Below are 14,193 nucleotides of genomic sequence, written 5' to 3'. Positions count from 1 at the left end.
GTCCCTTCCAGCCTTATGATTCGATGATTCCTGTTCATGGTGGCTAAGGTTTCTTCAACGTGTTGACTGACTTTGTGTTAAGAAGGAAAGAAACATTACAGTTTTTCTCCAGATTTGTTATCGAAAAATAAGAGATAACTAGGCAAGGATGTTCTTCCTGCTAATTCTTTCCGATCATTGGGACTGGACTCTTCAGATTATAAAAGAGCCTTGGTGGCGCAGTGGTTAAAATGGAGTAGTGCAGGCTACTTCTGCTGACTGCCGGCTGCCTGCAGTTCGGCAGTTCGATCCTGACCGGCTCAAGGGTGACTCAGCCTTCCATCTTTTGGAGGTAGGTAAAATGAGAACTCCGATTGTTGGGGGCAAGATGCTGACTCAGTAAACCACTTAGAGAGGGCTGTGAAGTACTGTGAAGCGGTATATAAGTCCGAGTGCTATTGCTATTGCCATTGTGCTCACCTTTAGAGGGTTATAGTAGGCCAACTATGGGTGGGAGAATTAGCGGGAATGAACAAGTAGATTCGAGCTGATGAGACTGGTTAAGCACAGTAGTCCTTGACTTACAACAATGCATGTAGTTACTGTTCGAAGTTAGAATGGCACTGAAAAAAGTGACTTATGACCGTGTTTCACACTTTACAACCATTGCAGCATCCCCAGGGTCACGTGATCAAAATTTGGGCACTTGACAACTGGTTCACATTTATGACGGTCACTGTGTCCCGGGGTCATGTGATCCCCTTTTGCGACCTTCTGTCCAGCAAAGTCAATGAGGAAGCCAGATTCGCTTAACAACCCGGTTACTACCTTAACAACTGTGCAGCATTTCACTTAACAACTGTGACAAGAAAAGTCATAAAATGGGGCAAAACTCACTTAACTGTCTTGCTTAGCAACATAAATAGATGACCTCCAAGATCCCTTCCAACATCATCATCATCATCATCACCACCACCACCACCACCACCACCACCATCACCACCATTATTATTGTTGTTGTTGTTGTTGTTGTTATCTTTTATTCATTAGACATGAACTCAGCCAACTGAACATTCAAATTGGCTGGCGCTGATGGTTGACATGGGTTGCTACCAGCATCCTAGGTATCAACCAGGTACCTCCTTAAAATATAAGATGTTCCGAGTAGCGCAGTTTTTTGTAACATTGCTGGAGTTATTGCAGGAAGCTGCAGTTTCTTGATGTATTTTACAAAGTTTTTGGACATAGTTCCCAATGCCCCGATGACAATGGGTACCACTGTTTCACACATTTCATCCACGATCGCACAGTTTCGATGCCCAGGTCGCGATATTTTGTATTTTTTTCCAGTTTTTTATTCTTTGACTCTGGCATCTCCTGGTACAGCGATATCAATCAGCTATACGCTTTGGTTCTCTACAACTGTGATATCTGGTATGTTCTGTTCCAAATGGTGATCTGTCTGTATTTGAAAGTCCCACAAGATCTTCACTCTCTCATTCTCAACAATTCTTTCCACCCTGTGTTCCCATGACTTTTCGGACATCATCATCATCATCATTATTATTATTATTATTAATTTTGGGGTCAATTGTGGCCATAAGCCAAGGACTACATGTATTAGGAGCTTGTAAACTGGAAAAAAACCTGATCTGGATCAGGGATCCCCAACCCCCGAGCTATGGACCAGTACCGGGCCGCGGCATGCCAGCAACCGGTCCGCACAAACAAGGAAAGCCCCATCCGCGGGATGCAGGCAGCACACAAAACTACGCCCCCTCCGGTCCGTGGAAAAGCCCCTCTCCACATAACTGGTCCCTGGTGCCCAAAAGGTTGGGTACCTCTGATCTAGATAAAATGATCCAGTGATTCAGTCCTTCTGAAACCATAGCTGCTAATCTGCTTTCGAGAGGCCGTGAGCTCAGCTCAACTTCAGAAGATTCAAGACCATTATCTGCGGCTTATCGATTTATTATTTTTTTATACGCCCAGCCTGAGCGATGGACTAAGACAATTGAATTAGCTCGTCCAGAGTATAATTTCTTACTGTGAGCCAGAAGGCTCTTTGAATATTAATAGCTCACAGATTAGGTCTCTGCATTGTTAGCCCTTAAAACAAAACAAAACAAAACAAAACAAAACAAAACAAAGGCATCGGAGAGCTAACCTGTAAGAAAAGTGGACTATCTCCAAGGAGAGAATGCGTGGAAAGGGGAAGAGACCGTCTACTTATGCATCACCAAGCGAGAAGGAGAGAAAAGGAGGCAGACTTCATAAGATATGCATGTGTTAAATGAACTGTATAAACACGGACTCAGAAATAATTTTTCTCCTCTGCTTCTCACTCAGTCTGACAAAGGCGAATTTTGCATTAGAAGTTTCTTTCGAAGGACAAGTGGATTTCTGTGAATTTTGGAGTGGAGTGTTTCTTTTATTAGCTGAATGACAAAAGGCTTTGGGAGGGGGGGAAATGCCCGGTTTTTCATTGGGCCTTATCTCCTCTTGGGTCTGAAGGTTTCTCCTTCTCCTTCTCCTTCCCCTTCTCTTTCCTCCTCCTCCTCCTCCTCCTCCTCCTCCTCCTCCTCCTCCTCCTCCTCCTCCTCCTCCTCCTTCTCCTTCTCCTTCTCCTTCTCTTCCTCCTCCTCCTTCTCTTCCTCCTCCCAAAGTCTCATTAAGCAGAAAGTGTTCCTTAGTCATCTTCTTTGATTTAGAATTTCTTCTCCTTCTCCTTTTCCTTCTCCTTCTCCTTCTCTTTCTCCTTCTCCTTCTTCTCCTTCCTCCTTCTCCTTCCTCCTTCTCCCTCTCATCCTCATCCTCATCTTCTCCTTCTGCTCAGCTCCTCTTCCTCCTCCTCCTGACCCGGACAAATGGCTGTCCACTCTCTTCTTAAAAATCTTGATCGATGAATGCTGGACCTCTTTTGATGACTTCAGCGAGCCATTCTCCCCTGGGTCCTTGGATTACAACTCCCATTATTCCTAGCTACTTAAAATGTTGTCTGCGAGTGATGGGGTTTACAATCCAGTGTATTTGAAAGTGTCTAGTTGGAGGTGACCAGCTGCAACAATGAGAGTTGCACCCAGGTCTAGAGCTGGAGTTATGCAAGCAATTAAAAAGCTGTGTAAGATCAAGATGTTCGATTGGACCATGGAATACAGATTCTGCTAAGCATTGGCAACATCTGTGTTTTTGACTGATATCTTAGTACCGAAAGAAGACTGAACTATGGGATCCTTAATGTTCTCCGAGCTTGCAATGAAACGTCTCGCAGACATTTCATTACCCAGCTAAGTAACATCATCAATTTTAGAAGGGAGTGGCGTTTGCTTTCTGTTTATATACAAGCGGTTTGTCCTGTCAGTCTTGGTAGAAATGTCCTTGGTAGTTCCTTGATTGGGTTGTTATTTATGGCTTGCTTTTTAGCCTAGTGTTAATCCAGCCCCCACCACCTTCTAACACTGATTATGTTATCTAGTTTGGTAACGAAACGTGTGTAAAAATTCCACTAAGCTCAGAGATCACCAAGGACCGCCTATTTCCTACTGCAGATATTAGTGAGATTACAGCATCAGCAAAAGCTTATAGAGCTTTGGGGAATATTGGTGGCTTTCTTACAACTATTCTGTTTTTCTTGTTTTTCAGGATGAAAAGAACCAAATGATGACCACCAATGTTTGGGTAAAACAAGTGAGTCAACCAAGATGTCCTTATTCCCCCCCCCCCACGTTCCAGAGATCTAGCTCCTACTTAGCTCAGAAAGAAGGAGGCATAAATGTGGGTGGAGGGAGGGATGGTGAGGAGTTTCCCTCTACAAATATCACCCTTTTTGAGGGTGAGGAATGACATGAAATATCCAGAAATTTTCCTGCTCATTTACCTTTATGTAAATGGGTATTAAAAAGACTTGGTCCAGACAGTCTGGCTCTTGTTTTTGAAAGCTGTCTCATAAACTTCTTAAAATTCCAAATAAATCCAGCGTTTCCCAACCGTGGCAATTTCCAGGTATGTGGACTTCAACTCCCAGAATACCACAACCACTATGGCTGTTGAGGGAAATTCTGAGAGTTGAAGTCCACCCTCCTCCTCCTTCTCCCCCTCCTCCCCCTCCTCCTCCTTCCTTCTCCTCCCTCCCTTCTCCTCCCCACTGCTTCCCTCCCTCTCCTCTTCCTCCTCCACTCTTCCCCCTTCCTCCTCCTCCCCCTCCTCCCCCCACTGCTTCTTCTTCCTCCCCCTCCTTCTCCCCTCCTCTTCCTCTTCCTCCTCCCCTCCACTGCTTCCTCTTCCTCCCCTCCTCTTCCTCATACTCCTCCCCTCCTCTGCCTCCCCCTCCTCTGCCTCCTCCTCCTCCCCTCTCCTTCCTCTTCTTCCTCCTCCCCTCCTCTTCCTCCCTTCCTCCACCTCCTCCTTCCCCCTCCTCCCCCACTGCTTCCTCTTCCTCCCCCTCATTCTCCCCCTCCTCTTCCTCCTCCTCCCCTCCACTGCTTCCTCTTCCTCCCCCTCCTCTTCCTCCTCCTCCCCCTCCCCCTTCCTCTTCCTCTTCCTCCTCCCCTCTTTCCTCTTCCTCCTCCTCCCCTCCTCTTCCCCCTTCCTCCACCTCCTCCTCCCTCTCCTCCCCCCCTCCACTGCTTCCTCTTCTTCCCCCTCCTCTGCCTCCCCCTCCTCTTCCTCCTCCTCCCCTCCTCTTCCTCTCCCTCTCTTCCTCCTCCTCCTCTCCCTCCCTCCTCCTCCTCCTCCCTCTCCCCTTCCTCTTCCTCCTCCCCTCCTCCTCCCCCTCCTCTTCTCCCTTTCCTCCTCCTCCTCCTCCCTCTCCTCCCCCCCTCCACTGCTTCCTCTTCTTCCCCCTCCTCTGCCTCCTCCTCCCCCTCCCCCTTCCTCTTCCTCTTCCTCCTCCCCTCTTTCCTCTTCCTCCTCCTCCCCTCCTCTTCCCCCTTCCTCCACCTCCTCCTCCCTCTCCTCCCCCCCTCCACTGCTTCCTCTTCTTCCCCCTCCTCTGCCTCCCCCTCCTCTTCCTCCTCCTCCCCTCCTCTTCCTCTCCCTCTCTTCCTCCTCCTCCTCTCCCTCCCTCCTCCTCCTCCTCCCTCTCCCCTTCCTCTTCCTCCTCCCCTCCTCCTCCCCCTCCTCTTCTCCCTTTCCTCCTCCTCCTCCTCCCTCTCCACCCCCTCCATGGCTTCCTCTTCCTCCCCCTCCCCCTCCTCCCCCCTCCCCCCTCCTCCTCCTCCCTTCAACTAACCCACTTAGTACATTCCTATAAGGGTTTCCAGGAGGTGACCTCATTCATATGTTCAGAGGAAACCAGAATATAACCTAATGGTCTCTTTTCACAACCTCCAGGTGAAGGGATTTCTGAGCGATAATTGAGAATAAATCCTGTCCCCAGATTCCAAAAGCTTTTGTTATATTTCAACTAATGAGACTACCTGTAGTATAGGTCAATATTTCTCACGCTGGCTGGGGAATTCTGGGAGATAAAATCCACATGTCTTAAAATTGCTAAGCATGAGAAACATGGATGCAGTCATTCTCCTTGCTCCTATATGCCTGACATAAAATGTGTTCAAAGTTTGATGTCTATGGAGAGGCTCAATCATCCAGGCCACGGTGGTCCCCAAGGTGCTTTTTTCAAAAATTCAACTGGAATTCCTTTGTTTTTCTTTCACAATGTTTCACTTCTCATCCAAGAAGCTTCTTCAGTTCTGACTTCAGAATTTGATCATTAATATTGCTTTCTTTTTTGGGGGCGGGGGTCTAATTATTCATCTGGTATTTCCTGCCTTTTAGGAGTGGCATGATTACAAGTTACGTTGGGATCCTGAAGAATATGAGAATGTTACGTCGATACGAATCCCATCTGAGCTTATCTGGAGACCGGACATAGTACTTTACAACAAGTAAGAGCATATGCTGAGCGTCTTTCCTTTAGGGCTGTGGTTTTATTTTGTCTTCCTGGAAACACAAAGCATTTCTGCAGAGGTCGGGCTCCAGTAACCAAGAAGGACACATTGAGATTCTCTACCAGTGTTTCTCAACCTTGACAATTTTAAGGCATGTGGACTTCAACTCCCAGAATTCCACAGCCAGCATTGCTGGCTGTGGAATTCTGGGAGTTGAAGTCCACATGCCTTAAAATTGTCAAGGTTGAGAAACATCTAAGCAATTTCCTTTATAGACAGAAATCTTGTCAAAATAAAACAAATCATGTAGGAAAATCTAGTAAGTGCAAATAGAAAGATAAAGCCATCTGAGTGACTTTGGGTCAGTCACCAGGAGACTGTGAGTTCTAGTCCTGCCTTAAGCAGGAAAGCCGGCTAGGTGACTTTGGGCCAGTAACTCTTCTCTCAGCCCAACTTACCTCACAGTGGTGGTGTTGTTATAGGAAAAATAGGAGACAGAAGGTATATTGGATATGTTCACTGTCTTGAGTTATTTATTTAAAAAGATAACAAAGGTGGACATAGATAGATAGATAGATAGATAGATAGATAGATAGATAGATAGATAGATAGATAGATGATAGATAGAGAGATAGATAGATAGATGAGAGATAGATAGATAGATGATATAGATAGATAGATAGATAGATAGATAGATAGATAGATAGATAATAGATAGATAGATAGATGATAGATAGATAGATAGATAGATGATAGATAGATAGATAGATGATAGATAGATAGATAGATAGATAGACAGACAGACAGACAGATAGATGAGAGATAGATGAGAGCTAGATAGATGAGAGAGATGATAGATAGATAGATAGATAGATAGATAGATAGATGATATAGGATAGATAGATAGATGATAGATAGACAGATAGATAGACAGATAGATGAAAGATAGATGAGAGATAGATAGATAGATGAGATAGATAGATAGATAGATGATAGATAGATAGATAGATAGATAGACAGATAGATAGATGAGAGATAGATGAGAGATAGATAGATAGATGAGATAGATGATAGATAGATTAGATAGATAGATTAGATTAAATAGATAGATAGATGATAGATGATAGATGATAGATAGATAGATAGATAGATAGATGATATAGATAGATAGATAGATAGATGATAGATAGATAGATAGATAGATAGATAGATAGATAGATAGATAGATAGATAGATAGATAGATAGACGGACAGATAGATTCAGGAACTCTAGAAAGGAAATTTGCTAGAGACCATGGACTGGTAGACCTCTTCAACCAGAGGACTTAAGATGGGTCAAGAAAACCACTGGACTCAATGTAAATTATGAAATATATTTTGCTTCTGGGTGCAAATGAGAAAATGGTGTTGTCTCTTACATCTATAAGTCTTTGTGTAGGGAAATTCTCGTCCACCGGTAAGAAAGGAAAAAAGTGATATCAATATTGTGTTTCACAGAAGAAGCTGTAGGAAGGGGAAGAAAGGATAAAATGTCGAAGATTCTGCCCTTGAAATAGCCTGTTTGACATTCTGAGCTTGAAACTTAAGCAAATTGTCCCACAATGCGGTTTCCTTCTGACCTTAGAACAAAGTCTGACCATATTAAATGATAATATTTTGGGTGGGGTGAGATGTATTTGTTTTTTGGTGAAATATTATTTTAAAGAATAATTAGAGATAAAATATAATGAACAGACAAAGGGTTTTAAAGCATCATGGAGATTTTCCAATGCATCATTAGTTAATTATGAGTAACTGAATTGTATGGTTTCTAAAAGACTGAAAATCGCCATCCCGTGCCAATATTTTGAGTGTTTGAGACACAGAAGATAACCTTAGCAGTGAGGTGAGCTCAAAACAAACTTGTGGATGCCAAAATTTTGTTTCGAAGTTGGAGCAAAACACGACTGCTCTTTTGAATTTTGCTGTGATGAAACACAACCGGTATTTTGTTAAATGTTGCAGAGGGAGGTTGGGGACGAGGACTGCTTCGTTCTGAATTTGAAAAAAAACAAAACAACCCAACCTTTGTCATTTTATTCACCCTTCTCAAATTCTGCACAGACTTCTACAGAGCTGCTCACCCTTGTGAAATTAATTGGAAAGGTGGATTTGCCTGGGAACTCAACATGTACCCAACGGTGAAGAGAAGGATCAGAAGTTGCTTTATACTGGTGTTTCTCAACCTGGGCAACTTTTTATACATGTGGACTTCTGCTCCCAGTGGGGAATGTCTTAATAAGTAATCCTTAACTTACAAACACCAGTGAGCCCCAGATTTCCACTGCTAAGCAAGACACTAAGTGAATCATGCGGTCGTTAAGCAAATCTTGACATTGCTTGCCAGAAGCCAGCTGGGAAAGTCACAAAAACTGATCACATGACCCCGGGACACAGCTACTGTCATAAATACATGCCAGCTGCCAAGTGTCTGAATTCTGAATTCTGATCACGTGATCATGGGGATGCTACAATGGTTGTAAGCAGTGGGGGGATTTGGCCAGTTCGCACCACTTCGGCAGAACCGGTAGCTAATTTTTTGTTGCCCAGGTCCAGAATGGACTTCTGGAAGCGGCATCCACACAGAGAACCAGTTGTTCACATATTTGAATCTCACCATTGGAGGGAGGGAGGGAGATAGATAGGTAGATAGATAGATAGATAGACAGACAGACAGACAGACAGACAGACAGACAGACAGACAGACAGACAGACAGATTGAATTGTTGAATTGTCCCATGGGAGAGTTGGCCCCAGCAAGTTGTCCTATTCCATTTAGAGCAGGGGTCTCCAAACTTGGTAACTTTAAGACCTGTAGACTTCAACTCCCACAATTCCTCAGCCACCCTGGCCGGCTATGGAATTCTGGGAGTTGAAGTCCACAGATCCTAAAATTACCGTACTTTCCGGCGTATAAGACGACTTTTGAGAGCGTTGAAATAGGCGCTGAACTCGGGGGTTGTCTTATACGCCGGAAATAACGGTAGTTTCTGGCGTATAAAACGACTTTCTAGCATGCAACTCGGCATCAATCGTCTTATACGCCGGAAATAATGGTAGTTTCCGGCGTATAAGATGACTTTCTAGGCATGCGACTCGGCGTGATCGTCTTATATGACGGAAATAACAATAGTTTCCAGCGTATAAGACGACTTTCTAGGCATGCGACTCGGCGTCGAAGTCGGGGGTCGTCTTATACGCCGGGTCACCTTATACACCGGAATATACGGTACCAAGATTGGACATCCTTCTAAAACGTTCACCATGCTGGCTGGGGAATTCTGCACAAGTCTTAAGGTTGACAAATTTGGAGACCCCTGCTTTTAGAGAGGCATTCTTCCCAGACATACCTGGTCTCCCTCCAAATCCTTGTCCACTCTGATGGAGTGCTTATTTTTAATTATTCCATCTGCAACCTGCTTCAAGTGAGATTTCTTGGCAAAGTAGCATTAATCTGCAGTAAATCGTTTGGATGACGGGCCAGCCAAGCTTCTTACCCCTTTGAATCAATGGAATCACCTTAGTAAACCAAAACATAATTTTATTTTATTTTTTTGTATATGCTGGTGCTGCAGTGGTCTGGCAGAAATCTCTGGCAGGCGATTCTTCAAAAAAAACATAAGGATACAGATAGTCCTTGACTTAACAACCATATTTTTAAGAAGAGGCTAGACAGTCACTTGTCTGGGATGGTATAGATCAGTGGTGGCGAACCTATGGCACAGGTGCCAGAGGCGGCACTCAGAGCCTTCACTATGGACACACGCGCCATCGCCCCAGTCCTAGGCCTTCAGCTGGGTTTTATAAAACCTTTTCGCTTTAGGCCTCTGCCGCCGTGTGCAAAAAAAAAAAAAAAGTTCAATCAGTCAATTTCAACTTCTTGTGGGAAAAAAAAAGATCTTGCAAAGTTGGAATTGATTGATTGAACTTTTTAGTCCCACCTAGTCTGCCGTTACCACTGCAGCCACGCCCACCCAATGGCCCCACCCAGCCAATTGGCCACACCCACCCAATGGGCCACACCCACCCAACACTCGATGATGCATAAGTGGGTTTTGAGTTGCAGTTTGGGCACTTGGTCTCTAAAAGGTTCGCCATCACTGGTTATAGTTTCTCCTGCTTAAGTGGGGGACTGGACCAGAAGACCTTCAAGGTCCCTTCCAACTCTACTCTACTCTACTCTACTCTACTCTACTCTACTCTACTCTACTCTACTCTACTCTACTCTACTCTACTCTACTCCACTCCACTCCACTCCACTCCATTCCATATCCCATCCCATCCCATCCCATCCCATTCTTCTGTTCTGTTCCGTTCCGTTCCGTTTCGGTCCATTCCATTCCATTCCATTCTGTTCTATATTTTCTATTCTGTTCTGTTCTGTTCTGTTCTGTTCTGTTCTATTTAAAGTTACAGTGGCACCAATGTACCTGTCCCGGGCATGTGATCACCCTTGGTAACTTTCCCAGCTGAGTTTCAACAAGCAAAGTCAATGAAGGAATCCGGATTCATTTAAGTCTATAATTCCTTACTGTCACTTAACCCGAGACAGTGTAACCGTCACAAATACATACCAGCTTGCAAGCACCCAAATTTTGATCATGTGACTATAGGGAAGCTGCAAGGATTGTAAGTATGGAAAACGGTCATAAGTCACTTTTTTTCAGTGCCTTTGCCATTTTGAGCGGTCACTGAAGAAATGGTTATAAGTTGAGGACTCCTTACACTAAAGAAAAGACTTCCTAACAAAACTCATAAGTCCCTGCCTCCTCCTCCTCCTCCTCTTTCTTCTCCTTCTCCTCTTTCTTCTCCTTCTCCTTCTCCTTCTCCTTCTCCTTCTCCTTCTCCTTCTCCTTCTCCTTCTCCTTCTCCTTCTCCTTCTCCTTCTCCTTCTCCTTCTCCTTCTCCTTCTCCTTCTTCTTCTTCTTCTTCTTCTTCTTCTTCTTCTTCTTCTTCTTCTTCATAATAGTAGTAAAGTTGGAAGGGACCTTGGAGGTCATCTAGTCCAACCCTCTGCTCGGGCAGGAAACCCTACACCATTTCGGACAAATGGCTGTCCAGTCTCTTCTTAAAAACTTCCAGTGTTGGAGCATTTACTGCTTCTGGAGACGAGCTGTTCCACTGATTAATTGTTCTCACTGTCAGGAAGTTTCTCCTTAGTTCTAAGTTGCTTCTCTCCTTGATTAGTTTCCACCCGTTGCTTCTTGTCCTGCCTTCAGGTGCTTTGGAGAATAGCTTAATTCCCTCTTCTTTATGGCAGCCCCTGAGATATTGGAATACTGCTATCATGTCCCCCTTGTCTTCTTCTTCTTCTTCTTCTTCTTCTTCTTCTTCTTCTTCTTCTTCTTCTTTTCTTCTTCTTCTTCTTCTTCTTCTTCTTCTTCTTCTTCTTCTTCTTCTTCTTCTTCTTCTTCTTCTTCTTCTTCTTCTTCTTCTTCTTCTTCTTCTTCTTCTTCTTCTTCTTCTTCTTCTTCTTCTTCTTCTTCTTCTTCACTCTGTGGGCCTGATTATTACATTTCCATGCTGCCCCTCTTACCCATAAGTTGACCCTATCAATTAACCATGGCCAGATTTAAATGTTCTAATATAGGGGTGTCAAACTCGCAATGTCACGTGACATGTTGCGACGTATCACGATTTTTTTGCCATTGCCGGCAATGGGGTGGGCACGTTTTCGCTATGATGCATTCCAGCCCGCGGGCCGGCAGTTTGACACCCCTGTTCTAACACAAGAGGGTCCAACTTGGGTAATTTTAAGACTTCAACTCCCAGAATTCCCCAGCTATCCTGGCTGGCTGAGGAATTCTGGGAGTTGAAGTTGACCGATCTTAAAGTTGCTAAGATTGGACACCCCTGTAAAATATAGGCATTCTGGAGAAAAAAATATTTTTTTTCAGTACATTGAAGCAATATTTGCTATCCTGAGAATAAATTCCTAAACCAAGAAAGATATCCAGTTGGCGTTAACTGGCTCAGAAGTCAGCATTCTGTATATATTCAGCTGCAGAATATTTTTCTGCCAATTTTTAAAAACAGCTTCTAAATCCACTTGCCGCACTGTGTTTCTTTTTATTTATCATGCTGAATATATATTTGCCTAAAACATTTGGCTATATGGTAAACCTCACAAAATCAGAAAGTGGTGAAGTTGCCCAGATCTGGCTGTTTAAATACCCAATAACCAAATGGATCAATCCTTTTTTGCCTCTTCCATACAAATCTGTGAACTTTTGGTACTGTGCTCACAAAAATAATTTTGTTTCTTTGGGAAGCCTTAATTTAACTACGATACAGGTAGTCCTCGACTTATGACCACAATTCAGCTCAACATTTCTGTTGCTAAGCGAAACATTTGTTAAATGAGTTTTGCCCATTATACTATATTTGACAGTTGTTAAGGGAATCACTGCAGTTATTAAGTTATGCAGTGATTCACTTAACAACTGTGGCAAGAAAGGTCGTAAAATGAGGCAAAGCTCCCTTAATAATTGTCTTGTTTATCAATGGAAATTTTTGCCTCAGTTATGTTTGTAACTCAAGGATTACCTCAGACATTGTTATAAGTCGCATTTTCTGACACATCTCTTTTGCGGCCATTCTACCATCCCTTTAAAAAGGACAGTTGTGGTTCCGTTTCACAAACTTGTCCAGAAAAAGGTCCTCCTCCCCGCATAACGAACAGGATTTAATTTCTCCTAAGCAAGTGACTAGGCAGACATTTCGTTTACTTATAAACAGACTGAATAATTAACTCGCCCAGGTTGTAGGCACTGCGTGTGGCATTTGGAAGCGATGAAAATGAACACAATTTGTCAATCAATAAATTTGGTGTGACATATAAGTAATAAGCTGGCCGATCCGGCCTTTTCTGAAAACGTGTCAGCGTCGTGGTGATGGGCGGACTGGGGGGGGGGGAATTTAATTATCAGGAAGAGCTTAATATACATTTTATCCTTTGCAGTCATTTACAAATGGGTTTGTAAGCAGCAGCTGCTGTTGAATCCCCCATAGGTTAAGAAGACCTTTAGAAGGTCAGCTGTAGAAGAAGCGTGGTGCCGTCTGTGAAATGTTTTCAGAAATATTTGATGGCTTTTATGCCCCATAAATATATTAAAATGTTCCGTTGTGAGGGTGCAGTTTGCAACATGGCGCCATCCCCATCTCTTGGAAGGCTTTCCCTTTTTATCTCAAAAGGCAGTGACTTAAAAAAAAAAAAAAAAAAGCAAGCATCCACAGGTCTAGAAGCATGACGCGCCTGTCACTTGAAGTGGAAATCTGCCGCCTCTGTCAAGGGTGGGTAATTAGACCGGCACTTGTGGAGGTTTTGGGTCCCCATTGTGGATGGGAATAAATTATGAAACTTTGCACCGCAGCATCATACAAAGCCGAAGCGAAAACAGGCCAGGAAACTGTTTGTGTTGGTGTGTATGTTTGTGTGTATTTGTGTTTGTATGTATGTGTGCTTTGCTTTGGCAGAGATTTCCCACTGTGTGTGTGCACTTTGTTTTCACAGAGCTTTCTCACTGTTGATGGGAACAAATCATGAAAATTTGTCCCAACATCACACATAGCACAAACAAAATAATTGTGAGCTAGGGCTGTACAAAACTTGAAGTCTGTGTGTGTGTGTGTGTGTGTGTGTGTGTGTGTGTGTTGTGTTTGTCCTTTGCTTTGGCAGTAATTTCCCATTATGTGTTTGTGCTTTGTTTTCACAGAGCTTTCCCACTGTTGATGAGAATAAATTAGGAAAATTTGCCTCAACATCACACATAGCACGAACAAAATAATTGTGAGCTAGGGCTGTGCAAAACTTGAAGTGTGTGCATGTGTGTGTGTTTGTGTTTTGTGCTTGTGCTTTGCTTTGGCAGTAATTTCCCACTATGGTTGGGAATAAATTATGAAAATTTCCACAGCATTACAGTGCTTCCGACCCAGGGGGAAAAAAAATCACCACCAATTTTGTGGCTTCCCCAGCGATCAGCTTAGTCAGCGTTTTGATCTCTTTTGTTTTTAGCTGACCAATATTTCTCCTGTTAAGGGAAGATGTGGCCATGGCTGTAACTCACTGGAAACACAAAAGCTGAAAGTGATGGTGGCAGTCAGGATAATTCAGCATAGTTATGGCTTTGATGAATATCTCAGTAAAGAATGTTGACTGGACCGAGGCAGCTTGAAGGTAGCAAGGGAAATGTAAACAATGAGCTGTCCATCCCTAGCCCATTTTTTTTCAGCCTGTCTGCCTGTTTATTTGCTGGGTCAGTCGTAAGTAAATCAAAGCACATGA

General features: G+C 43.6%; 1 protein-coding gene across 2 annotated transcripts in view; it reads left to right on the top strand.

The window, feature by feature from the left end:
• Positions 1-14,193, top strand: part of CHRNA4 (cholinergic receptor nicotinic alpha 4 subunit) — a 69,570-nt gene that overhangs the window by 30,052 nt on the left and 25,325 nt on the right. For both annotated transcript variants that reach the window (XM_039335798.1, XM_039335797.1), the window contains 2 exons: positions 3,622-3,666; positions 5,758-5,867. In XM_039335798.1, coding sequence (XP_039191732.1) covers positions 3,637-3,666; positions 5,758-5,867 — 140 coding nt within the window. In that variant the 5' untranslated portion in view covers positions 3,622-3,636. The remainder of the gene's footprint in view (positions 1-3,621; positions 3,667-5,757; positions 5,868-14,193) is intronic.

This window comes from Crotalus tigris, unplaced genomic scaffold (assembly GCF_016545835.1).
Source record: "Crotalus tigris isolate CLP2741 ecotype Arizona unplaced genomic scaffold, ASM1654583v1 scf7180000017659.2616968, whole genome shotgun sequence".
NCBI lineage: Eukaryota > Metazoa > Chordata > Lepidosauria > Squamata > Viperidae > Crotalus > Crotalus tigris.
Note: the sequence above shows the minus strand (reverse complement) of the source record. Positions and strands in the feature narration are given on the sequence as shown.